At 43.2% G+C, this 26,470-nt stretch overlaps 1 protein-coding gene across 1 annotated transcript in view; it reads left to right on the top strand.

Annotated features, from left to right (window-relative positions):
• The first annotated feature begins 8,707 nt into the window (after window positions 1-8,707).
• Window positions 8,708-26,470, top strand: part of ACP3 (acid phosphatase 3) — a 51,931-nt gene continuing 34,168 nt past the window's right edge. The window contains exons 1-5 of the mRNA XM_075828597.1: window positions 8,708-8,866; window positions 16,775-16,870; window positions 16,984-17,070; window positions 18,067-18,219; window positions 18,718-18,816. Of these exons, the coding sequence (XP_075684712.1) occupies window positions 8,741-8,866; window positions 16,775-16,870; window positions 16,984-17,070; window positions 18,067-18,219; window positions 18,718-18,816 (561 nt within the window). The 5' untranslated portion in view covers window positions 8,708-8,740. The remainder of the gene's footprint in view (window positions 8,867-16,774; window positions 16,871-16,983; window positions 17,071-18,066; window positions 18,220-18,717; window positions 18,817-26,470) is intronic.

The following is a 26,470-nucleotide window of genomic DNA, read 5'->3' as shown; positions in this document are numbered from 1 at the left end:
ATATTTATGCAAATGAGAATTTCAATGGACAACTGGGCGTGTTTTCTCGTTTTACCAACTGGGCGTGTATTGTGTTTTTACCAACTGGGCGTGTATTGTGTTTTTACCAACTGGGTGTTGTGAATAGAAGTGTATGACGCTGACGAATCAGTATCATACACTTCTCATCGTTCCCACCCAGCTTCTTTCACAGCAGACACAGCGTGACGTCACCCACAGGTCCTTCAACCTTGTCGTCGGACAAAGAAGATACATCGACTCCAGGCGTCCAAAAGGTTAATATGCTCGTCTCTAGGGAGTTTGCTATGCTTACCTGCACATACCCTGCACTGTACTCTCTGACGCCTGGTGCTGATGTGTCTTCTCTCTTCCGACGCCAAGGTTGAAGGACCTGTGGGTGACGTCACGCTGTGTCTGCAGTGTAAGAAGCTGGCTGGGAATGATGACTTTTATCAAGTTTGCCAATTATCTCTAAGCCTCAGACATCAGCATGTCACACAGCATGGAAACATTGAAAAAGTAACATTTTGTTTCTGGTCTATTAGGGTATGGCCACACGGAGCGGCATTGACGCAGCCACGGTGGGGCTGTCAGCCACGCTGACACCCTGTTCGGTGCGTCTGTCAAACTGCTCTTTAATGGCCGCACGTTGCTGTAAGTAAAACGACTGTTTACCTGCAAATTGTTCAGCCATAAAGGGTGTATTTATTAATGGCTGGAAATTGTACAAGAAAACGAGCATCCATTAACAAGCAATTTGACAGTTACACCGAACAGGGTGTTGGCTCGGCTGTTGGTTGCACCGCGGCCAGGTCAATGATGCTCCATGTGGCCTTACCCTAAAGGCAAGAAAAAGTGAATAAAAATATAAAATAAATATTTAAAGCGGTTCTCTTGGCTAAAGTCATTTTATTTAGCCTTTAGTCTTAAAGAATAAGAAGGTTTTTTAAATTAAAAAAAAAAAACCTTCCTCACTACGGCACACAATAAACCGAGTGTCACTGCATGTAAATATTGCAGCGGTTCTCGGGTCTGTATGGTGCTCAGGTCTCTACAGGTCACCCGCACATTGCACAGTGAGGCTTCCCAGCGGCATCCGTGTCAAACCCTCTCTGTGCAATGTACTTTGAGGAAGGTGGGACCTGAGCGTCGCTGCAATGTTTACTTGCAGCAGTGCTCAGTTCAGTGGGCACCATAGGGAGGGACGTTTTCGTTTTTAACAAACATATTAAAAAGTCCTCTTAATGTTTAAGAGTTAATTAAAAAATTATATGTATCCCAGATAACCCTTTAACACTTACTTATATGTACCCAAGTGATGTCTAAAAAATCTACAACTCATCCTGCAAAAAACATGGCCTTATATTGCTATGTAGATATAAAAATCATTAAAAAAAAACAAAAAAAAAACAGATAAAGGGGTTGTCTAGGATTAGAAAGAAGGGTCTTCTTTACCAGGAAAAGTACCACCAATCGATGTGTCTGGTTTTGTAGGCTCAGCCACATTCTCCTGAATGTGGAGTAGGTGCAATACCATACACAGCCTATGAACAAGGGTGGCGCTGTCTCTAGAAAAATATGAAGACAATTTTTTCTAATCCCAGATACTCCTTTAAGACCAATATTGGTTTCGCTTAAAGTCCATGTAAACCTTTGAAGGCTTTTATTTTATTTTTTTAATAAAACAATGTATCATATTATTTTAAACAACTTTGTAATTGATTTTTAATACTTTTTTGAGATACAGTGTATCAAAACTTAGGCCTCATTTACACGAACGTAATATACGCGCGTGCGACGCGCGTGCTTTGCACGCATGTCGTACGCACCTATATTAGTCAATGGGGCAGTTTAGACGATGCGTGAATTGCGCTCAGCGCGTGTGCGCAGAAAAAAACTCACGACATGTTCTATAATCGTGCGTTTTTCGCGCACTCACGCACCCATTGAAGTCAATGGGTGCGTGAAAACCACGCATGCCGCACGGAAGCACTTCCGTGCGAACTGCGTGATTCGCGCAAGAGCTGTCAAACTCCTGAATGTAAACAGAAAAGCACCACGTGCTTTTCTGTTTACAAACATCCAAACGGAGTGTCAAATTCGAGATGAGCGCACCGAACTTCACCGGGTTCGGCCAAACTCGTTTTGACCGAAACCGGTAAAAAATGTTCGGGTACGCGACGTCAGGAGACAGTCACTGTCCACGGTGCTGAAAGCGTTAAACTGGTTCAGCACCATGGACAGTGACTTCCGCTCCGAAAATCCATGAACCTGTAAAAAAAAAAAGACGTTCTGACTTACCGATAACTCCGGTCCGACCTCCCGGGATGACAGTTCAGTCCAAGTGACAGCTGCAGCCAATCACAGGCCAAGCACAGGCTGCAGCCAATCACAGGCTGCAGCGGTCTCATGGACTGCGGCGTCATCCTGGGAGGTGGGGCCGGATGACAAGAGAGGGACGCGTCACCAAGGCAACGGCCGGGAGCCCGGACTGGGGGAAGCAGGAAGTTCTTGGTAAGTATGAAAGTCTTTTTTTATTCACAGGTTGGTGTATATTGTGTTCGGCATTCACTGTCGAGGGTGCTGAAAGAGTTACTGCCGATCAGTTAGCTCTTTCAGCACCTTGGACAGTGACGGGCGTCGACTAGCCTCATCTCTATGATGGCGGCTGCGCGAAAATCACGCAGCCGCGCATCATACACGGATGACACACGGAGCTGCCAAGTGCCTTTTGCGCGCGCAAAACGCAGCGTTTTTTTGCACGCGCAAAACGCACACGCTCGTGTAAATGAGGCCTTAGATGTAGATGTAATCGATAACAAGTCAGGACCCACTCTTACCAAAGCAGTCAGTCGGATTCGGGTTGGAACGGAAAGTTGTTTAAAATAATAAGATACATTGTTTTTTTGTTTTTTTTTAAAAGTTCAAAGGTTTACATAATCCACTTCTGGCTTTGGTTAAAAAAAAAAAGAGAGATCAAAAGTTGCATTAAATTGGCCTGTAGGTTTACAATGCTCCAACATATCTATGAGAAATGCTTCTTGGAATTGACTGTAAGCTTTAGAACATCATGCTTTTTATTTACACGTTATGCCAAAAGGTTGAGTGATGATATTTGCTGACACCTTCGTTATACCTGTATATTCTGTTAGGCCCCATGCACACAACCGTGCCCGCAATCACGGCCCGCCGCCTGACAGCGGGCACGGCCGGCCGCCGACTGACAGACGCATTTTCGGGCCGTGCTCCCATACAAAGCATGGGAGCACGGCCCGCAAAATGCGAAAGAACGGACATGTTCCATAATTCCCTAAACATTTCCGCGGCACGGGCACCCTTCCGTAGTGCTACGGAAAGGTGTCCGCGTTCAATGAAAGTGAATGGGTCAGTTTTTGCAGACCGCAATTGCGGTCCGCAAAAACGGAGGTTTTTTACGGTCGTGTGCATGGGGCCTTAGGGCGGGTTCACACGTGGCGGAATTTCACTGAAATTCCGCTGCGGACACTCCGCAGCGTTAATCCGCAGCGGTGCCGTTTGTCCATTGACTTACACTTTAATTTAGCAGTGTTCGTTTAGACTAGGCGTAAAATTCCGCTGCGGAGCATAGGCTGCGGAGCGGAATTTGGTGTCCGCAGCATGCTCTGTCTGTTGCGGAGCAGTGGCGGACTGGTTGCGGACTCATGGCGGAATTTCTCCATTGACTTCAATGGAGAGTCAAAATTCCGCAATGAAGTCCGCAGATCTTATGTGTGCTGCGGAGCGTATTGTTTTTACTACCATGACATTTCTTCATTCTGGCTGGACCTATGTATTTCTAGGTCTACAGCCAGACTGAGGAAGTCAATGGGGCTCCCGTAATGACGGGAGCGTTGCTAGGAGACGTCTGTAAATAGTCACTGTCCAGGGTGCTGAAAGAGTTACGCGATCGGCAGTAACTGTTTCTGCACCCGGGACAGTGACTACCGATCTCAATATACATGTATGTGTAAAAAAATATATAAGTTCATACTTACCGAGAACTCCCTGCGTCTGTCTCCAGTCCGGCCTCCCAGGATGACGTTTCAGTCTAAGTGACGGCTGCAGCCAATCATAGGCCAAGCACAGGCTGCAGCGGTCACATGTTCTGGAGCGTCATCCAGGGAGGTCGGGCTGGATGCCGAAAGAGGGACGCGTCACCAAGACAACGGGCGGTAAGTATGAATTTCTTTGACTTTCACAAGGGAAAGTGCTGTCCCTTCTCTCTATCCTGCACTGATAGGGAGAAGGGAAGTACTTTTCCCGCAGTCCGCAGCAGCTAGTCCGCATCAATTTTCTGCACATTTTGTGCAGATCCGCAGCAGAATCTGCAACGCAGATTCTGTGCGGCATTGATGCGGACAGTTGCGGAGGAAATCCGCCACGTGTGGTCATGCCCTTAGGGTATGTGCACACACACTAATTACGTCCGTAATTGACGGACGTATTTCAGCCGCAAGTCCCGGACCGAACACAGTGCAGGGAGCCGGGCTCCTAGCATCATACTTATGTACGATGCTAGGAGTCCCTGCCTCGCTGCAGGACGACTGTCCCATACTGTAATCATGTTTTCAGTACGAGACAGTTGTCTTGCAGCGAGGCAGGGACTCCTAGCATCGTACATAAGCCCGGCTCCCTGCACTGTGTTCGGTCCGGGACTTGCGGCCGAAATACGTCCGTCAATTACGGACATAATTAGTGTGTGTGCACATACCCTTACACTTTTTCCGTGGTCTTTGTACAGTATTCTTCTACAGTAGTTGTTTTTACACAGTGCTGGGTCCTGAAGTGTCAATAAACAAGAAGGCTGGAGAACAAATTTTGTGCTGTTTGTGATAGACATTAAACAGACAGTGCTATGTAAAGGTGTATAATACACAGTCGAGTCACATTATTATGACCACCTCTTACTTTCGACGTCGACAGCGCTTAGCCCACGAAGGAAGTGATGTGTCGTGGGCTGGCTTGGTACGTATATAAGGTGTGCGATATTGCAGTCTGAACACATATCACTTGTTGTTGCCATGGGTAAAAGGGGCGATTTCTCAGAGTTGCAAAAAGGGAAAATTATTGGCTTTCGGGCTAAAGGTGGCAGTATTTCTCAAACAGCGCAGTTTGTGAACTGTTCACGTGCTACTATGGTGAAAGTGTATCGTGAGTGGACAAATGGCACCAATGTAAATAACCAATGTGGAAACTGCAGAGCACCACGTGCCAGTGATGTGAGAGGTGAACATCTGCTACGAAGGTGTGCGAGGGCCGAACGACCCGCAATAGTGGAGCAGTTCACCAAGGAAATTAACCAGGGGGCTATCAGGGGTGTGTCTAAAACAACAGTTCAGCGAACCCTACTGCTTATGGGGCTCCGAAGCAGTCGACTGCAGTATTGATTCCGTAAAAAAGCAGAAACCTTAGGGAAGGGAGATAAACAGGAAACATTAGCAATGGAAGCCCTTCCATTGAAATTAATGGTAACTATGGTTTCCGTTTGCCTTTCCGTTGATGGGTTCCCCTGACGGAAAGGTCTGACGGAACCCATCAACGGAACCTAAAACTGATGGGAACACACCCTTAGTAGTCATGTTCATACCATGCCCATACATATATAATATGTTTAGCACAAATATTTAATAAGTATATCATGAAGGGGACATTCGGGAAGGTAGAGAACATATATTAAGTGCAACGTGCTTATAAGTAGGCCATACACTCTGTCTTATCATAGGCCACCAGCATGAGTAAGAAATACAATATATGTCTATAACCTAAAACAAATGCCTGTAACAGCAATCACTCAATAATATAAGTAATCATGTTAAGTATGTACCTTACCCATAGTTTTGAGTAGTCAGCCTGATGAAACAAAACAATGTGCTCCCCAACGCGCGTTCCACATGGATGGCTTCTTCAGGCGTGCCTGTGTGTGTCCTGGTTTTACTCCTTTTTTTATACCCTGTAAACGACATACACTTTTGTGCAAGGTCCAAAGATAGCACCAGTGGTTTCTCAGCGTATGCACCCTGCGCGGCCGGAAGCCAGGCTCTCTCTGCTTCCGGTCCCTGGCGCCACCACGCATGCCCGAGCCCCTGACGGGGGCCCAACAGGGGGCTTGAGCATGCGAAGTGTGCCACAAGTGGACCGGAACGAGGAACACAGATTTACACTATAAATTATGCCAAATTATTCTGGTGTAAATAATAGTAAATCTGTCCATCTGCACGAAGCCATGCCCCCTCCTTCTAAACCCCATTCACTTTTCTAGTTATTTTTAAAAGTATTGAGAGAAGTTTAAATCGCACTAATTTGTGACTTTTTACACCACAAATGGCATAAAGCTGTTAATAAGTTTTCCTTATATGTTTACACATTCCACCAATTTACTTTGCAGAAGATTACATTCAGGTTGAACCGGAAACACGTGTTTAGTATTTTCTGCTTCCCTAGGTTTTCTTCTTTATCTTGCACTCATATTTTGACTTGATTTTTATTTCTCTAAAAATTGTACACACATTGGGAGAATGATGGAAAAGCAAGGAAACTAAGATGTCTGGACAGCAAACTCTACAGAGATGAGTCATGGCTGGAAGAAGTGTTCATAGCAGTCTGGGCCAAATGGAGAATATGAGGAAAGAGAACGTCTACCATCAGAGAAGAGGAGAAGACGTCACATGTGAGTCACTGGGTGCAATGGTTGTATATTTTGCCTGTTCTATAGCGCTAAATTTAATTTAAATAGTAATATCCATCCGGGGACCATGTCTTTTAAGAACTAACAATACCCTTAATAACTTATACATCATTCCCCTCATGCAGGGCCACCATCAGAAATGTCTGGGCCAAGGAGTTTGAGCCCCCTTTACTACCAGGGAGGAGGCAATGGAATGTGTCAGTAGGGGTGAAAAGCAAACTGGCAGGGGTGGAGCTGCAGGATGGAGACAGTAGGTGGGCAGGGGCTCTGTCATGGGGCAAGGAATAGAGACTAGGTAGCCGGGCTCTGTGGGGGGTAGGAAAAATGAAAAGTGGCAGGGGAGGGAGGGAGACCAGGGGGGAGATGTAACCTGACAGGAGCACTGTTGAGGGGCATGGGGAAGACAGTAGGTGTTTATGGGCTCTACGAGGGTGTAGGGGGCAACATAAAAAAATAATTGCACTGAAGCGGCCGCCTGTACACAAAAAGCTGCTACTTCGTGCTGCTGGCTTTAAGATCTTCCACCGTCGCTGCACGATGTCTACGTCTCCTCACATGCGGCACCCACTTTACCTGTGTAACCCCAGACTAGATGCCAAAATTAATTCAGCCCTCAGACCAGATCCCCTAAAATAAATTCAGATCCCAGACCAGATTGCGGCATAAACTTACCTCTCTGTGGTCCTGTCTATTCTCAGTGCCGCAACACTAGGTCCTGAAGCGGCGCTGGAAGGAGACATAACTGCTGAGCGAGGAGCTGTGAGGAATATGCCATGTGTGTGCCACTGTCTGTAAAGGGCAAGACGCAATGGCAGACGCAAGCAGGAAGGAGGGAGACCCAAGGAGGCAGGGAGGAGAAGCAAGGAGGCAATGGAAGACCCAAGGAGGCAGGGGGGAGATACAAGGAAGCAGGGGGAAACGTGAGGAGGCAAGGAGGAGAAGCAAAGAAGGCAGGGAAAAGATGTAAGGAGGCAGGGGGCAAAGACAAGGCAGCTTTGTGGGAAAGGGGCAGGAGAGAGACACATCTTAGCAGGGGCTCCCTGGGGAGGCAAGTGACACACAGTAGGTGACAGGGGTGAGGGCTGAACAGATAACAGAGAAGAAAAACAACGTAGGTTCTTTGTGTGGAGGGGAGGACTAATAATGGTTGCCCTGAAGCTGCTGCCTGTAGAGAACATAGGGCATGCTGCAGCTTTAGGAGCTCCAAAACCACCCTCCCACAGTCTACCCAACACCAATTGCAGCAGCCTCACACAGATACATCACTCACTGTGTCAAAAGCCAACGACTGCTGCTCCTGCTGGTTTTCAGTCCCGATGGCGAATGATGGGCCCGGAACTACCACCACCACGGTTTAAATGATGACTTCAAAGTTCTTTCTGTTTCCCTCCCACACACGGCCACACATGTCATGTTCACCAAAGTGAAATCATATAGGCTCAATTGTGGTGGCCATATAATCGATGCTGGCAGCTAGCGGGCCCCTTTTTTTACATTTCTGTTCGGGCCCCTGACAGCAATACCACTAGTGCTGCCCTGATGGTGGCCTTGCCCTAGGATCCTGTCACAACTTGGTAGCAAGTAGATCTCAAGATGCTCCCAAGTAAAAACAGTAGATGTCCACCTTGTTAAGGTTGCCTGCAGTAAAACTATAAGTACATAAGTACAATATTCCACTTACCAAGGAAGCAATAGATCATGTTGATCTTTGACACAAGTGTATAATGCTCTGACCTATCTACATGAACAATGGGTGCTATTAAGTTAAACTGTACTTACAAGTGTTTAGACTTTGTACATTAAGTAATACATGGAGTGTATTATGGAAGTGATCACAGCCTATCACTATTGTGCAGGGAAGACTCAGATGAAACAAACCATTCTCCCGGAGGTGACACATACAGTCTTTGAAGGCTTTTATTATTTCTTTCACTTTGGCATTGAAACGCTTGACTCCTCCCAGCCTCTCATAAGTATTCCATGTATTGTCTAAGCAGCCTGCTAGATCTACCTGTTCAGCGAGGTTAAAGCTACAGTATGTCTCCTGTAAAATTCAATGTGAGCCATTCAAGATGCTTCTTATCAAGTTGTTTATTTCTCACCATATGGTTTCTTGTGTTGTGCCAAACAAGTGCAGAGAAAGAACTAAAGTTTGTTGTAGTGGTGAGTATAAAGATTGTATTGTGGTCATTATAAGTTAGATATGTATTTGTCTATAAGATTTATAGAATTACAGATTCTAAGATCTGAATCTGTTCCTTAACTCTTTGGGGTTTTCTTAGATTCTGGGATAATGCAGTATGTTTATCTGAAGTCCAATGTAAAACTACAGATAACACATTAGGATATCAGAATGAGTCGTGCCATCTGTATTTTATCTTCAATGATCAATGTTACTGCTTGTGTTTTACTGATCTCCCTACTTAGTAGAGTAATTGGACTGCTGTCAATATGTAAGTATATTACGTATGTTGATTTTGACTACAATAAACTAAAAAACTATATCTATGATGCCTGGCCCTCCGAAGCATGTAGGCTGTTATACCTGCAAAAGGGGGTCTAACTCCATATTAACCCCTTAATGACAGGGCCAAGTTTGGCCTTGAGGACAGAACCATTTCTTGATTTTTTTTTTCTCTGTGCATCCAGGCACTCATTACTTTTTTCTTTTTTTTCGATGTAGCTGAATGAGACTTGTACTCTACGTAGGTGCAGGGCCGATTCTAACTTTTTGCTGCCTGTGGCGAAAATGTAAATGGTGCGCTGCACATATAGCCCCCCACATACAGCCCTAGCCCCTGTAGATAGTGCTGCACATGTAGCCCCTTACACTTTTAGCAAGAAAAAAACTTTACATACTCACCTAAACCGGCTCCCGTGCCATCTTCTTGCAATGCAGGTCTGCTGGGGCTGAACGACGCGGTGCCGACTGGCAGGGCAAGTCATTCTGTCCGGCCAATCAGCGCCTTTCAACGTTGCGTTGTTGAAAGGCGCTGATTGGCAGGCTGCCTAGCCCCGCCATTCAACGACGCAAGCGGCGCAATTCCCTAATATAGTGTCATAGGAATTGCTCCTTTTAGTCATGGAGTGAAGTGGAATATCAGTTTCATGAATGCCCTACAGATACATGCTGTCATAATCCTCTGATAGCTTAAAGGGAACTACTCGTGTATTAAATTTTAGATTCAATTATTAGATGTAAGTCTGTAGATGAGAATTAATTATTTATTTTTTATTTTTAGAAACTTACCTGGGGGTGGCCAAATTGGAAATACACACTTAATTTATGCATTGCTTGTATAGATATTACAGCAGGGTGTTCATGCTTTATGGCAACGATAAATAATATGACTCAATTGACAGAGAAATGTCATAGATTATTACAGTCTCCGAGAAGTGGTGTAGTACAACTCTATCCCCCCATAGAGTGACATGGGAGATGCATACAGAGTCTTATGTGTGTATAAATTGTTACCTAATGGTTCTGCGTAGCAAAGCACAGGAAATTATAAATGCCATATCATTATTGGAGCTCTGCTGCAGCTGAAAGGAGAAATGCAATAGCAATACTATATATATATATATATATATATATATATATATATATATATATATATATATATATATATATATATATATATACAGTATGACTTTAAATCCCTGCTCATTCTGAGCGTATGAGTCTAGTGGGCAGTCCAACTCAATGATTGGTAAACCAATGGGGTATCACAGCACCAGATACAAAATACTATGGGTGCAAGCCTCAAAAGAACCTGATCCAAAGTTCTTTGATGTAATCCAAATAGAGAGAGATGAAACAGTACATCGCAAAAATGTGGCATTTATTCATCCAAATATGCAACGTTTCAATCCAATTGGACCTTTTTCAAGAATGCCTGAGAAAGGTCCTATTGGATTGAAATGTTGCATATTTGGGTGACTAAATGCCTCATTTTTTGGATGAGCTGTCCCGTCTCTCTCTATTTTGATCAACTCAATGATTGACAGCCTACCCTATATGAGCACACATACAAAGATAGGTGTCAATCACTGGGTAGGACTGCCCACTGGACTCCGAATGAACAGGGATTTAATACAATAAATGTTAATCTATAGTGAATCTTTTTCAACAAAGCTTTATATCAACTGCTCAGTTCTCCCTACTCTATACTATACTGCCTGCAGAAAGGGAAGCAAGTTCAATGTGACTGGTGGCAGAAAACCATAAAATATGTGATTTGTAATAAAGCTGTCACCAACTGCAGCAAACCATTGTTGTATTTGTGTAAGTACTACTTTAGTTTATTTTGAAATTCCATAAAAATATATTTTCATGCCAGGTCCTGCATAAAATGTCTCCACCTAAAACATAAATCTTTTTCCTTGGCTTTACTGTCAAGCTACTTTAAGGGCACGTTCAGACGTGGCAGAGTTTTTCCGCTGCAAATGTTGGTGCAGATTTGGGGCAATTATGCAACGAATCTGCACCAACATTTGCATATTTGACAGGTAATTCAGACGTTGCCGAAAAGACAGCGGACTTGCCACAGATTTCAGTTTTTGCATTGCAAAGGCTGAAATCCGCAGTGAAATTCCACTTCTCCGCAACAGTCAGTGCATGCTGCAGAGGGAAAATTCCGCACCGCAGCCTATGGTCCGCAGCGGAGTTTTCCGCAGCGTCTGAACTAACTTGCCTAAAAATGTATTGAAACAACTGTAAAAAACGGCCGCTGGAGAATTCCACTGCGGACTGTCCGCAGTGGAATTCCACAGCAATTCTGCCTAGTCTGGCCGTGCCCTAACTCCTTCTCGCTGCAGCCACTTTTGACCTTCCTGACAGAGCCTCGTTTTTCAAATCTGACATGTGTCACTTTATGTGGTAATAACTTTGGAACGCTTTTACCTATCCGAGCAATTCTGAAATTGTTTTCTTGTGACATATTGTACTTTATGTCAGAGGTAAAATTTGGTCGATACATTCATGGTTTATTTGTGAAAGACACCACAATTTAGAGAAAATGTGCAAATATAAGCATTTTTCCAAATTTAAATGTATCTGCTTGTAAGACAGGCAGTTATACAACACAAAATAGTTACTAATTAGCATTTCCCATATGTCTACTTTATGTTAGTATTTTTTTTTTTACCTCCTTTTACTTTCATAGGACTCAACTTATAAGTTTAGAAGAAATTTCTCATATTTTCAGGAAAATTTCAAAAGCCTTTGGGGGGGCCTATATATTATAAACCCCCATAAATAGCCCTATTTTAAAAACTGCACCGCTCAAAGTATTGAAAACGCCATTTAGAAAGTTTCTTATCCCTTTAGACGTCTCACAGGAGTTAAAGCAAAGTGGAGGTCAAATCTCTTTTTTTTGCGGAAATTCCATTTTAATCCATTTTTTTCTGTAACACAGAAGGTTTTTGTAATGATGGGGGTAAGGAAACAGACAAGTGAACCCTAATCTACCCGCCACTCAGTCCCTGCCTACTTGCAACGACCCGCACTAGGCGACGGGGTACAACTGGGCGACGGTCCCTACGCTCAATAAGTGCCCGACAGACAAACAGATAAGGGTACACAGAAGCAAGGGAAAAGGGGCAGTTGCCCACGGCAACACCGTGAGCAACAAGAGTGGTGAACGAGCCGAGTCAAACCAGGAGTGTACGAGGTACCAAACGCAGAGCAGGAGAGTAGTCAGTAAGCCAGGGTCAGTATGAAGCAGGGACAAATAGTTCAAAAGGGCCAGGAAACCACACGAGAAGAATCACAAGCAAGGAGGAACAGGAAAGGCAGGTATAAATAGACAGAGGGCGGGAGCTAGCTCCGTCTGGCCAGGCTGTGATAGGCTCTCCCACTCCTAAGCCTGCCATCCTGAGTGGTGGAAGATGGAGTCAGTCTCACAGACATAGAAGCAGGTGCAGACTGATTACCTATGGGCGTGGATACAGAAGCTGTGCCTGGCAGATCCTTAAGGGTATGTTCACACGGCCAAATTTCAGACGTATACGAGGCGTATTATGCCTCGTTTTACGTCTGAAAATACGGCTCCAATACGTCGGCAAACATCTGCCCATTCATTTGAATGGGTTTGCCGACGTACTGTGCAGACGACCTGTTATTTACGCGTCGTCGTTTGACAGCTGTCAAACGACGACTCGTAAAAATACAGCCTCGTCAAAAGAAGTGCAGGACACTTCTTTCAGACGTTTTTGGAGCTGTTTTCTCATAGACTCCAATGAAAACAGCTCCAAAAACGGACGTAAAAAACGCTGCGAAAACGGCGCGAAAAACGCCGCGAAAAATGCGAGTTGGTAAAAAAACGTCTGAAAAGCAGGGTCTGTTTTCCCTTGAAAACAGCTCTGGATTTTCAGACGTTTTTGTTGACTACGTGTGAACATACCCTAACAGTTTTACCAGAGAAACACAAAACTATATTTATTGCCCTGATTCTGCAGTTTTTAGAAATATCCCACATGTAGCCCTAGTGTACTAATGAACTGAAACACAGGCCTCAGAAGCAAAAGAGCACCTAGTGGATTTTGGGGCCTTCTTTTTATTAGATTATACTTTAGGCACCATGTCGGGTTTGGAAGGTCTTGTGATGCCAAAACAAAGAAAACACCCCAAAAAATACCCCATTTTGGAAACTACACATTTTAACTTCACAGGTGTTTCATAGATTTTATTAGAATTTGGACGTGAAAATGAACACTTTTAATTTTTTCCAATAAGATGTCATTTTAGCTAAAAAAAAAAACAACTAAATTTTTACAAGGAATAAACGAGAAAAAGATCCCCGACATTTGTAAAGCAACTTCTCCAGAGTGCGTAAATACCCTAGATGCGGTCATAAACTTCTGTTTTGTCACATGGAAGGGCTCAGAAGGGAAGGCTGGATTGGTTTCTCGGCACCATGTTGCCTTTGCAAAGCCCCTAAGGTACCAGTACAGTGGTAATTCCCCAAAAATGAATCCATTTGGCACCCCTTGAGGAATTCATCTGGGGGTGTAGTTAGCATTTTGACCCCAAAGGTGTTTCATAGATTGTCTCCCATTGATTTCCTCCGAAAATGCCTCCCATTGATTTCAATGGGAGTTGGACGAGTTTTTTACCGCGAGTAAATTAACCGTGTCGCGGTAAAAAGGAGCGTCATGACCCATCTTGAGGCGGTTTCCGCCTCCAAAACCTAATTTCAATCAGTCAGAAAGAGGAAAAAAACGCCTCGACGAGTGTTTTGACGAGTTTTTGTCAAACCACTGTGCAAAAACCGTCTGGAGCAGTTTTTGCAGGAGGAATTTTCCTCCTGCAAAAAAACTCTGTGTGAACACAGCCTAATTATTATTCTGGGTTTCCCGGTTTTAGAAACACCCTACATGTGGCCCTAATCTTTTGCCTCTACATTTAACAGGGCTCTGGAGTGAAAGAGTAAATTAAGGCCTAATTTGGTGATTTACAAAGTATTGGTTCACTGATGTGAAATAATGAAAAAAGAAGTGAGAACTGAGAAGTGACCCCATTTTGGAAACTACACCCCTCAAGGCATTTATTAAGGGGTGTAGTGAGCCTTTTGACCCATTTTTGTGGGACGATCTGTAGTTTTTATTGGTACCATTTTGGGTTACATGCGACTTTTTGATTACTTTTTATCCTATTTTTTTGGGAGGCAAGGTGACCAAAAAACAGCAATTTTGGCATAGTTTTTTACGTTTTTTTATACTGCGTGTCACCATGTGTTATAAATGACATGTTAACGTTACTCTGCGGATCAGTACGGTTCTGGCGATATCAAATTTATAGCGCTTTTTTATGGGGTTTTTTTGCATCATAAATTGTAAAAAGAATGTATTTTTTCTGTCGCCATGTTGTAAGAACATTTAAATGTTTTCATCGACAGCTGTATGAGGGCTTGTTTTTGGGAGATGAGCTATAGTTTTTATAGGTACCATTTTTGATACATGTGACTTTTTTAACACTTTTTTAAATTTTTGGAAGGCAAGGTGACCAAAAAACGCCAATTCTGGCATTGTTTTTTAGGGGGTTTTTTCATCCAATATGGGATGAATAACATAATATTTTTATAGTTCAGGCCGTTACGGATGCGGCAATACCAAATATGTATGGTTTATTTTAAAAAATCAATAATAAAGGACTTGTTAAGTGAAAAAGGGCTATAGTTTTATTTTATTACTTGAGACTTTTATTTTTTACAACTTTTATTTTTTTCCACTTTTATTTTAGTCCCACTAGGGGACTTGAAGTTCCAATTGTCTGATTTCTGTTCAACTTTCTGATTTTCAATTTGGCTACAAACCACTAAGATGCAGCAATCGCTTTTGATCTAGCCAGACCGGGAAGCCAGTGTTAGGCTTCCGGTTGCCAATGCAGCCATCAGCAACCTGGTGTTGGGGTGCAGATTGGCTACGAACACCTGAAATGCAGCTGTCTCTTTCGACTGCTGCATTTAAGGGGTTAATGGTGGGGATCGGAGCTTTCTTCGGTCTCTGCCATTACAGCAGGGTGTCGGCTGTAATATACAGCTGACACCTGCGGCTGATGGAACGGACTCAGCTTCTGTCGTAAGTAAGTATACGTCAAATTGCGTGAAGCACTAGCTTTCCGTGACGCATACTTACGACAAATGTTGGGAAGGGGTTGAATTCTGAACAGTGTTTACAAAACAATTTTAGTAACCACTGTCAATCACTTATCGCTTCAATGAAACAAACATATCAGGCTGGATTCACACATCACGTATTTGTTGCAGATTTTTATTCAGGAGGGAGGAGATGTATAAGTTCTTTCTTTATATCTCCCATTCTTTATGAAACTACTTCTGGCTTTAGCACAAAAATATGCACCATATCTGCAACAAATACGTGATGTGTGAATCTAGCCATACAAAGGCAAAGTTGTGCTTTGGTATTAGGGCACATTCACATGTGGCAGAATTGCTGTGGAATTCCGCTGCGGAGAGTCCGCGGTGGTATTCTCCAGCGACCGTTTTTTACATTTGTTTCTATACATATTTAGGAAAGTTAGTTCAGACGTTGCGGAAAACTCTGCTGCGGACCATAGGCTGCGGTGCAGAATTTTCAGTCCACAGCATGCACTGTCTGTTGCGGAGAAGAAGCGGAATTTCACTGCGTATTTCAGCCTTTGCAATGCAAAAACTGAAATCTGTGGCAAGTCCGCTGTGTTTTCTGCAATGTCTGAATTACCTGTCAAATATGCAAATGTTGGTGCAGGTTCGTTGCGTAATTGCCCCAAATCTGCACCAACATTTGCAGCGGAAAAACTCTGCCACGTCTGAACGTGCCCTTAGGTTAAGTCACTCATGGCAGATTTTGTTGCAGAAATTTTCTGCGACTGAAAATGAGTTCCTTTCATCTGCATGTGGTTGTTTCTGCAGTAGGTGCATGGAATTCTGCAAGTTCCATTCTTATGAATGGAACTGATTTTTTTGCTGCGTATGACTGCACCCTTAGGCCTCGTTTATACATTGGTATTAAATCCCTTGGATTTCTGTTGAGGATGTGCCACAGCTGTGCTGCCGTTGTGTAGTAGATTTGCACAAGGATAAGGCCCCATGCACACGAACGTAAAAACGAACATAATCACGGGCCCATAGACTTCTATTGGCCACGGGTACCTCCCCGTATGCTTACGGGAAGGTGCCCGGGCCGTTAAAAAATATAGAACATGTCCTATTTTAGGCCGTAATTACGGCACGGGCAGGCCCATAGAAGTCTATGGGACTCCCGTAAATACAGGTGACTACGTGTGTGCACCTGCAATTACAGGAGCGTTGCTAGGCGACGTCAGTAAATAGTCATTGTCCAGGGTGCTGAAAGAGTTAAATGATCGGCAGTAATTGTTTCAGCATCCTGGACAGAAACTACTGATCACAATGTAGATCAACCAATATTATAACTTTTGTTCCATCTGTTAACATATTTTTTATTGGGTAAATAGATGGGGGATCAACAACACCTATTTATAAATTCACTCACCATTAGAATAACTTGATGTACTATATATATTTAGTTATTGCGCATATTATTTCACAGGTATTTCGTCATGGCGATAGAAGTCCAACTAGTACATACCCTAAGGACAAATATCTAGAAGACTCTTGGCCTGATGGGTTTGGACAACTCACTGAGGTATATAAAAAAAAAGAAGAGAAAAAATAAATATATACTGTGTATATATATCATCATCATCATCATCATCATCATCATCATCATCATCAATACTTGTGTCTCTCAATTAACAGAGTGGCATGGAGCAACAATATGAGCTGGGAAAGTATCTGAGGAAGAGGTATACTGGATTTCTGAATGAGACTTATAGTAGGCATGAGGTAAATATAGAAGTACTTCCCAAAATAACAATAGGCCATCAATATCTGACTGGTTGGGGTCCGACTACCGGCACACCCGTCGATCAGCTGTTTTGAAGGGCACCGTTCGCCCGAGCACTGCTTTCCCTTAATTACGGTCACTGCTCGTACTGTGAATCGCCGGCACACTTGTAGCAGAAGTTCACAGTATTTGCCGCGTTGCACACGACCGAATGCCACTCGAGCCATTTTTCACAGCATCCGAGTGGCACCCGATAATTTTCATGGACCCCATCACTTTAGTGGATGAATCGTTGAGATTGTTTGCAGAACTCCATTTGCATGTATTATATTGTAATTTGTTGTGGTTTTTCGGTGCAGAATCCATGACAAATGCGCCACCTTTGAAAATGTCATGCCAGACTTCGACTTAACTGACTGATACAGAAAGTAAAATGGATCATAATACATCATATTTTCCATACAAACCAGTTTTCACGCTGACTACAATGAATAATAATAAAAATAATGGAGAACCAGGCTTCTTGTTTTTTGGGTTTTTTTTTTTTTATTGTGTAGAATAGAGTAACAGGCTATGATAATCTGGCAACCAAAATAAAGTTTGCTGACATACCTCAAGACATTTACCATGAGAAAAGTTGGATGGAATTGTTTCTCTGTTTGTCTGTAAAAACAATGGAACCAAATAATGTAGAGACACTCTAGTATGAACAGAGCCTAAAAAAGTATATGAAATAATGCTATTCTCACCCATTTCATTAACTGCCATCCACATTAATTTAACAATTTTGCTATTAAAAAAAACAAAAAAATGATGTGCATTATTTAATCTAGCTAATAATATTGTAAATGTAGCTAAAGTATTCTTGTGCTGTATTAAATTCATTTTCTTGCTGGCCGGGACCAATGCTCCAGGCTGCCACAGTCCTAGCGTAAACCAACATCATCTATGTACAGTAATAAGATATTTTGACTTGATTTATTATTTTCTTTTAGGTTTATGTGAGAAGCACAGATATGGACCGTACATTAATGAGTGCCCAGGCAAATCTGGCTGGCTTATATCCACCTGTTGGCAAGCAAATCTGGAACCAAAATATTACATGGCAACCAATTCCAGTCCATACGGTGCCAGTCTCAGAGGACAATGTTAGTTTTTTAATTCCTATGGAAAATATGTTTTGTACTACATAAGTTTATGGTAGAACATTTTTAAAAATACAGTAGAATCCTTCATTACAGCATCAATGGGACATAATAGGTTCTGGATTAGAAGATATTTTGAATTATGGGACAGTCATAGAAAAGTATATAAAATTATCCATCACTCCAGCATTAAAAGGATTTTCTTTTATTCAAATCATGTTGCAAATAGACTTACGCGTTTCCATCCTTGCGGTTCTTAATCATAACGTAATTAAAAAACATTATTATCTAAATCGTAGAGAGTTAAGCTACAACCCGTATTGGCAAAGTCATGTCTGCTTGTCACACAGACGAAAAGGACATTTTCTATTTTAGAGAGAAATTCCCTTCAACCTAACACCTCAACCAATCACTTCACCTGTTCACACATCAGGAAATAACGCCATATTTCTAACAGATTAAGCAAATAGCTGCATTTCACACATCTTTCTTTTATTTCAGCTGCTTTACATGCCACTAAGAAACTGTCCTCTGTACAAAAAACTGCTAATAGAAACATATGAATCAATAGAGTTTAACAATCTCATAGACTCGTATAAGGTAAGTTAAATAGTATCTTCTATTATTATTATTATTATTATTATTATTATCTTCTATTCTACTGGTAAATCCCTAAATGTTGGCTTTGTTATCTGTATTTTAGATAGAGAAAACCAATTTTTTGAACATATTGGGAAATAATATCAATGTGATTACACCAGTTTTCTAACATAATCGATTTGAAAGAATGGCGTTTGGGTTGATATTTATCAAGCTCCCACCTCCTCCTTCTGTGACATCTACAAACGTTCCATAAGTGATGGATAAAAGGCAGTGTGGCTTGCAAATTGTAGATTGTGCAACTTATTTATTAAAGATTTCTGCATTTTTTTTGCACAGAAAAGTTGAAGTGAGCTATTCAAGGTAATACCTGGCCTAGCTCAGTAGCTGCACTATATTCCTTAGCTTGTGCCATGTTGAGGCGCACGGTGGTAGTATATATGCCCCAATGTGTTTCCTTTTCTTTCTTTTTTTTTTTAATCAATGTATATTAATTATTGTATTGTATAATGTTACAGCAATACCGATCCCTACGGATGTAAAATACACAAAGACAATACAGAAATAACCAACAATAGATCCACATTATTCCCCTGTAATCTATAATAATCTCTAAGGTATATAGTAAAATTGAGGTATATCTAATGAGTAGTATGGAATAGGTCAGCATTTCGATACCTACTTCCTTAAGAACGACATAGATTAAGGACCAACAATACTTACTGACGGGAATGCTACTGTTTATATTGATCGGGTAGTCTGAGCCGAACAAAAATTCCCATACCAACACAAACAAATGGAACTAATATTGGTTATGTGGAAAGAAACTGGTGAAGAATAGAAAAAAAAAAAGAATAGTACAGAAGGGAGAATGAGAGAGCTGGAAGAGGAGAGAGATAGATAACAAAATAAAAAAAGGGAGAAGATTATGAGGAGTTGCAGGAGATGGGAAATCAAATTGAGTCACTCTAAACATGTGCTTGACCCTTGCGGTGACCCTAACTCACCACAGTAATAACCCTAACACCAGACACCACTAACTCTAACTGTCCCTAACACTGTCCCTAATAGGGTCCCCAATCTGCAGACACTGTCCCTAACACAACATCAGGGAAACACTAGGAATTAAAGGCAATGAAAACAAAAATAAACAGATCCAAAACCCAGTGAAACAAGGCAAGCAGAACAGGATGAAACCAAACAACTCTAAAGCAAACAAGGACTGAGTAAATACAAAACAGAGCTGGAAAAACAGAAAAGTAGGTTGGTAACACACTATTTTGCACAAAGAAGCACAAGCAAACACCCATAGCATACGGCATGGGTCCTCAACTGGCAGACCGCGGTCAAAACCCAGACTGCGGACACCAGTTGTCTGGACCAGTGGTGTCGCTAGCACGGGGCATTCGGGCGGAAGCCCTGGATTTTTGGCCCGGTGCTCCGTATCCCAGGGTGACTACCACATTCATTTGTATCGGCGTCCTCAGGATGCCGATACAATTGAATACTTTGGCGGAGCATGGAGATAGTTCCCTGCTCTGCTATTCACTAGGCTACAGGCCACGTTAGGCCTACTGCCTATAAGACACTGGGGCAGTAGTGTGTGTGGCTCTATCTACAGGAGGAGTGTGTGTGGCACTATCCTTGGAGAGAGTGTGTGTGGCACTATCTACTGGGGGTGTGGCAATATCTATTGGGCTGTGACACTAACTACGGTGGTTTGTATCACTATCTACAGGGGTGTGTGACACTATCTACAGTGTCTGTGTGACACTATCAACAGGAGGACTGTGTGTGGCACTATCTACAGGGGGACTGTGGGTGGCACTATCTACAGGGGGACTGTGTGTGGCACTATCAACAGGAAGACTGTGTGTGGCACTATCACTAGAGGGACTGTGTGTGGCACTGTCTACAGGGGGCACTATGTATGACACTATCTACAAATCTTTACTAATGCTGTTCAACTGGGACCTTCACCTGATGACATACCCCGGTAAGTGGACCTTTGCTAAAAGTAGTTGAGCACCCCTTCTATATGGTATCACCAATACCCTCAGGTTAAATTTACATGTGGTGAATTTGCTGTAGAATTTCCATCCGGATTTGCTGACAGGAAATCTGCAGTGTATTACAGTAGCAGCAGAGTGGATGCGATTTTAATAAATCTCATCCGCGCACTGCAAAAAAATGTGTTCTGGGATTTCACTGCGTATTAGCAAATTCCAAACACAAAAATTATGTATTTTGAAAGTAAAAAAAAAAAAAAGAGAAGACTTTACTCACTCTTAGTTGGCTGATTTTCGCAACAGAAAATCCACCCAAAAATATATGCACTAACCTAAGCATGATTTAGTGCATATATTCTGACGGATTTCCCTGCGGTTTCTGGGTCAGGTATACTGCAAACTTTTCCGCAGCGTATCTGACCAGTCTGAATTTACCCTGATGTTGAGGTCAGGGATTCTTAAGTAGAGGCAGACAAATCAGGTCGCTCACTCCCAATAAGCCTCAGTGGCTCACATCAGTGTGGCTACACTAAGGCCCAATTCATACGACCTTAGATTTCGTCCGTAATTACGGTCCTTAATTACGGTCCATAATTACGGACCCATTCATTTCTTTGGCCGACGGACACATTCCCGTATATTTACGGGAAGGTGTTCATACCATAAAAGCTTCCGTAAAAAATAGGATATGTACAATTTTTTTATTTTACGGACTGTGCATCCCATACTTTATAATGGGAGCACGGTCTGCAAATGCGGATGACTGTCACGGACCTTGATTACAGCCACAGTCGTGTGCATGGGGCCTAAGACGTTTTGTAGTGGTACTGATTGATTTTAACTATTGAGTGACAGCTGCGGTCTACAAGATTGCATGCAACTCAATGTATTTAATTGGACTGCAGGTATAGATCAATAGTAAAAATCAATCAGTAGCACTACAAAAAGTCTCAGTGTAGCCCTGGCCATAGCAACTGCCCCAGCTGCTGAGGAATAGGTAGGAGATGACGAGCATGCAGGAAGAGACCTGCTGCTCATAAGCGACTGATAGGGTGGTTGTTCTCTGTAGGTGGTGAGAAAGAGTGTAGTCAGGGCCGGCGTTAGGGGGGGGCAAACTGGGGAATTGCCCAAGGCCCCCATCCTCTTAGGACCCCCTGCCGGCAGCTGCTATGGGGCCCACTCCGCCCGACCCATAATATTTATGCGCCGGGTGGCACAGGCACCCTCATGCCCGGTGATAGCAACAGCCACATTCACTTGTATGTGCATCCTCAGGACGCAGACACATGTGAATATTATAGGCTTCAGTCAACGTTAGGCCTGCAGCCTATAGGCGCTGGGACGAATCCCTGCACAGGCCGGCGAGATGACATCACTGCATCACGCCGATCTGCACATGCGTCCCACCCCAGAGGCTTTGCATCGGAGCCCTTGTATGTAGAGTCACACATCGCCAGACAGCCCCCACCCAAAAAAAAATTGTGCTTACCTTGCCCTATTCCCGTGACGGAGTGTCTGTCCGTCACGGGAATAGGCAAGGTAAGCACAATTTTTTTATTTTTTTGGGGTGGGGCTGTCTGGCGATGTGTGACACTACATACAAGGGCTGGAACGCTTTGTGACACTATATACAAGGGGGGAGCACTGTGAGACACTATATACAAGGGGGCGCTGTGTGACACTATATACAAGGGGGGAGCACTGTGTGACACTATATACAAGGGGAGAGCGCTTTGTGACACTATATACAAGGGGGGAATGCTGTACAACACTATATACAAGGGGGAAGCGCTGTGTGACACCATATACAAGGGGGGAACACTGTGTGACAGTATATACAAGGGGGGAGCTCTGTATGACACTATATACAAGGGGGAGGAGCACTGTGTGGCACTATATACAGGGGGATTCTGTGTGGCACTATATACAAGGAAGGGAGACTGTGTGGCAATATACAGGGGGGATTGCTGTGTAGCACTATATACAAAGGGGTTCTGTGTGGCACTATATACAAGAGAGGGGGGCTTTGTGGCACTATATACAAGGGAGGGGGGTTCTGTGTGGCACTATATACAAGGGAGCGAGCTGTGTGGCAATATACAGGGGGGATTGCTGTGTAGCACTATATACAAATGGTGGCTTGTGTTGCAATATACAGGGGGGGTTGCTGTGTAGCACTATATACAAGGGGGGTTCTGTGTGGCACTATATACAATAGAGGGGGGCTGTGGCACTGTATACAAAGGGGGGGTTGTGTGGCAATATACAGGGGGGATTGCTGTGTAGCACTAAATACAATGGGGGGTTCTGTGTGGCACTATATACAAGAGAGGGGGATTTGTGGCACTATATACAAGGGTGGGTGTTCTGTGTGGCACTATATACTAGGGTGGGGTGCTGTGTAGCAATATACAGGGGGATTTCTGTGTAGCACTACATACAAAGGGGGGGTTGTGTGGCACTATATACAAGGGGGCTGTGTGGCATTATATACAAGGGGGAGCTGTGTGGCACTATACACAAGGGGGGCTGTGTGGCACTATATACAAGGGGGGGCTGTTTGCCAATATACAGGGGGGATTGCTGTGTGGCACTATATACAAGGGGGGGCTGTGTAACACCATATACAAGGGGGCTGTGTGGCACTTTATACAAGGGGGGCTGTGTGGTACTATATATATATATATATATATATATATATAAAAGGGACAGGGGAAGTGTGGCACTACATATATATATATATATATATATACACACACAAGGGAGGGGGCTGTGGCACTACATACAAGGTTGGGGGGCTGTGTGGCACTATATACAATAAGGACTGTGCATCGCTATCCATTAGTGGGGGTTGTGTGGCACTATATATAAGGGGGAGCACTGTGGCATATGACAGGGGGCTGTGTGTGGTGCTATCTACAGGAGGCACAACGGGGTATTATTACTGTGGGTGCACAAAGGGGCTCGGTTACTGAGGGGACACTTTTATTGTGTCGAGCACTGAGGGATCATTATTACCATCTAGGGCACTGCAGATTACAAGTATGTTTAGAGGATGTAGTATAGGTGGGGAGGGTGCTTGAAAAGTGAGAAACCAACATGTCTGTGTGTCAAATTCTGCAGAGATGTGTCGTGGCTGGACTAAGTCGTCACAGTGGTCTGGGCTGGATGGAGAAAAAAAGTGAAAGTTAACGGCTCTAATCAGAGAAGACATCACCTGTGAGTCACTAGATATAAATGTGCTGTAATCACTTATATCATCTGTAGAGCTCCTGTGTATAATTGGCACCTACCACTATATGGTCACTACATGGTGGTAATATTGGTCTTTGTACAGTGTTTTTATTCCGTAACAGTATCGGAGTATTATTCAGTAACTATGTGGTTATGGTGTGGCAGTATTATTCAATAACATTATGCAGGTAATATTTCATCTGGTATAGTGGTATGATATAATTACTGTATATGTATATAGATAATTTTTTTGTGTGAGTGGGGGGACATATGCTTTGGGTCTTGCAACACTCCTGGATGCGCTAGAAATTAGCGATGCAGTTCTCTTCACACCGCCTTCTGAATTGACTGCATTATTGATACAGTAAGGGTGTGTTCTCATCTGAGTCGGGCTTCCGTCAGACCTTTCCGTCAGGGAAACCCATGAATGCAAACCAAATGGAAACCATAGCTTTACATTTGCATTACTATTGGTTTCCGTTTGTCTCTGTTCCGTAAGGTTTCCGTTTTTTGGACGGAATGAATTGCGCAGTCAACTGCGCTATAGTTTCTGCCAAAAAAACAAACCTTACGGAACGGAGACCAAGGAAACCATTTGCAACGGAAACTTTACCATTGAAAAAAATGGTAATGCAAACAGAAAGCTATGGTTTCCGTTTGGTTTGCGTTCATGGGTTCCCCTAACGGAAAGGTCTGACGGAAGCCATCAAAGGAAGCCGGACTCAGATGTGAACAGACCCTAATTCAGCATTTGGGGCCCCACTTTTAACTTTGCCCAGGGCCACACTTTGTCTAAAACCGGTCCTGAGTGTAGTTAAAGGGGTTGTCCGAGATACGATATCAAATTTTCAAAAAGTGTATCATACATTACCCATTATACAGACAACCTAAATAAAGCAGTATTTTAAAAAAAAATCCACTTACCGCCTATCTTCTTTGAATTTACCACCGTTTGTTTACATGCACTCCAGGTCCGGTTTGTTGATGTTTCCTTCTGATGAAACTTTTTTTTCCCTGCATGCATTGCAGGCTGTAATGAGCGTGCATGTAGGGTCCATGTGTGACACTGTTTGTTAGACCCTGTATCTAAGCCTAACACAATGTAGGCTTAGATACAGGACCCCAGCAGACAGTAATCTTATATAGTATACTATTATAGGCTCTGCTCCGGGACTCTGTGGAATCCCCTGACATTGGAGCAGAGCCTATACTAGCGTTGTGAGGCTCCTCCTTGGGTCTGCTCTGTCCTCTCCCTAGGGAGCAACAGGCAGCAGATAACAGCCTCAAGGGCTGCATGCGGCCCGTGTGCCGTGTGTTTGGTAACCCGTTATCAAAGCCTACTATGTGTAGGCTTTGGCAGTGTATCTAGTTCTAAAACATAAAAGTGCCGGTGCTGATATTGTACCTCGTAGACCGGGATAGTCATACGCAGGTGCCGTCCTTGTTCACTGTGAACACGCACAGGCGCGCTCATAGTGAACAACTACATAGGCTGGACGGGCACTAAAGAACCAGCACCTGCAGAAATGACACGTCACCAGTGACGTGTCGTATACCATCCGAGGTCTCTCTGGTCCGAGACCATGTGATGGGTATACGACACTATAGTGGTCTTAATTAGAACTTTATTGACTATTCCCATTGAGATACATGTCCCGCCTACTATTGTATCCTTAGGCTACATTCACACGAGCCTGACAGATTTATGCACGTAAAAAAACTGCGTATCCAAATATGAGGCAGCACTCCGTTAATAGAGAAAAATAGTAAGGATCTGTTTATTCACCAAATCTTTTGGAGAATTAACAGATCCTTACTATTTTTCCCTAGCATTTGGTGAAGAGACAGATCCTTACCATTTTTCACTATTAACGGCAGCGTACTGCCTCATATTTGGATATTGACTGTCAAGATTTAGGACACTGGTCGTGTGTCTGATGAGGAGTTGCACCCTACGCTACACAGGGTGGTGCTGCTTTTCTACCTTTTTTTAATTTAATGATAAATATTTCTACACTATCTTCTGATTAAAGATTATTTTGCCAAAAGGAGAAAACTGGCCATAGACATAAGTCTTTCCTCCATTATTATGCAAGTTAAACTCTGCTGAACAAGGTTGTTATTTCTTTAGAGGAAGGCAGGGTTCGGCCATCTCGGGGGAAACAAAGGATCAGACCGTTAAAACGCTATTTTGGTCATTCCTTTTATTTCCTGGCACTGGGAGACCATTGGTCTTAGCCTATGGGCATTAGATTTTCTCCAGATGTCTCAAGATCTCACCTCATGTTTATGGCTACTTTAAAGAGGCTCTGTCACCAGATTTTGCAACCCCTATCTCCTATTGCAGCAGATCGGCGCTGCAATGTAGATAAGAGTAACGTATTTTTTTTTTTTTTAAACGAGCATTTTTG

Source organism: Rhinoderma darwinii, chromosome 5, assembly GCF_050947455.1.
Source record: "Rhinoderma darwinii isolate aRhiDar2 chromosome 5, aRhiDar2.hap1, whole genome shotgun sequence".
In the NCBI taxonomy this organism is placed as follows: Eukaryota; Metazoa; Chordata; class Amphibia; order Anura; family Rhinodermatidae; genus Rhinoderma; species Rhinoderma darwinii.
Note: the sequence above shows the minus strand (reverse complement) of the source record. Positions and strands in the feature narration are given on the sequence as shown.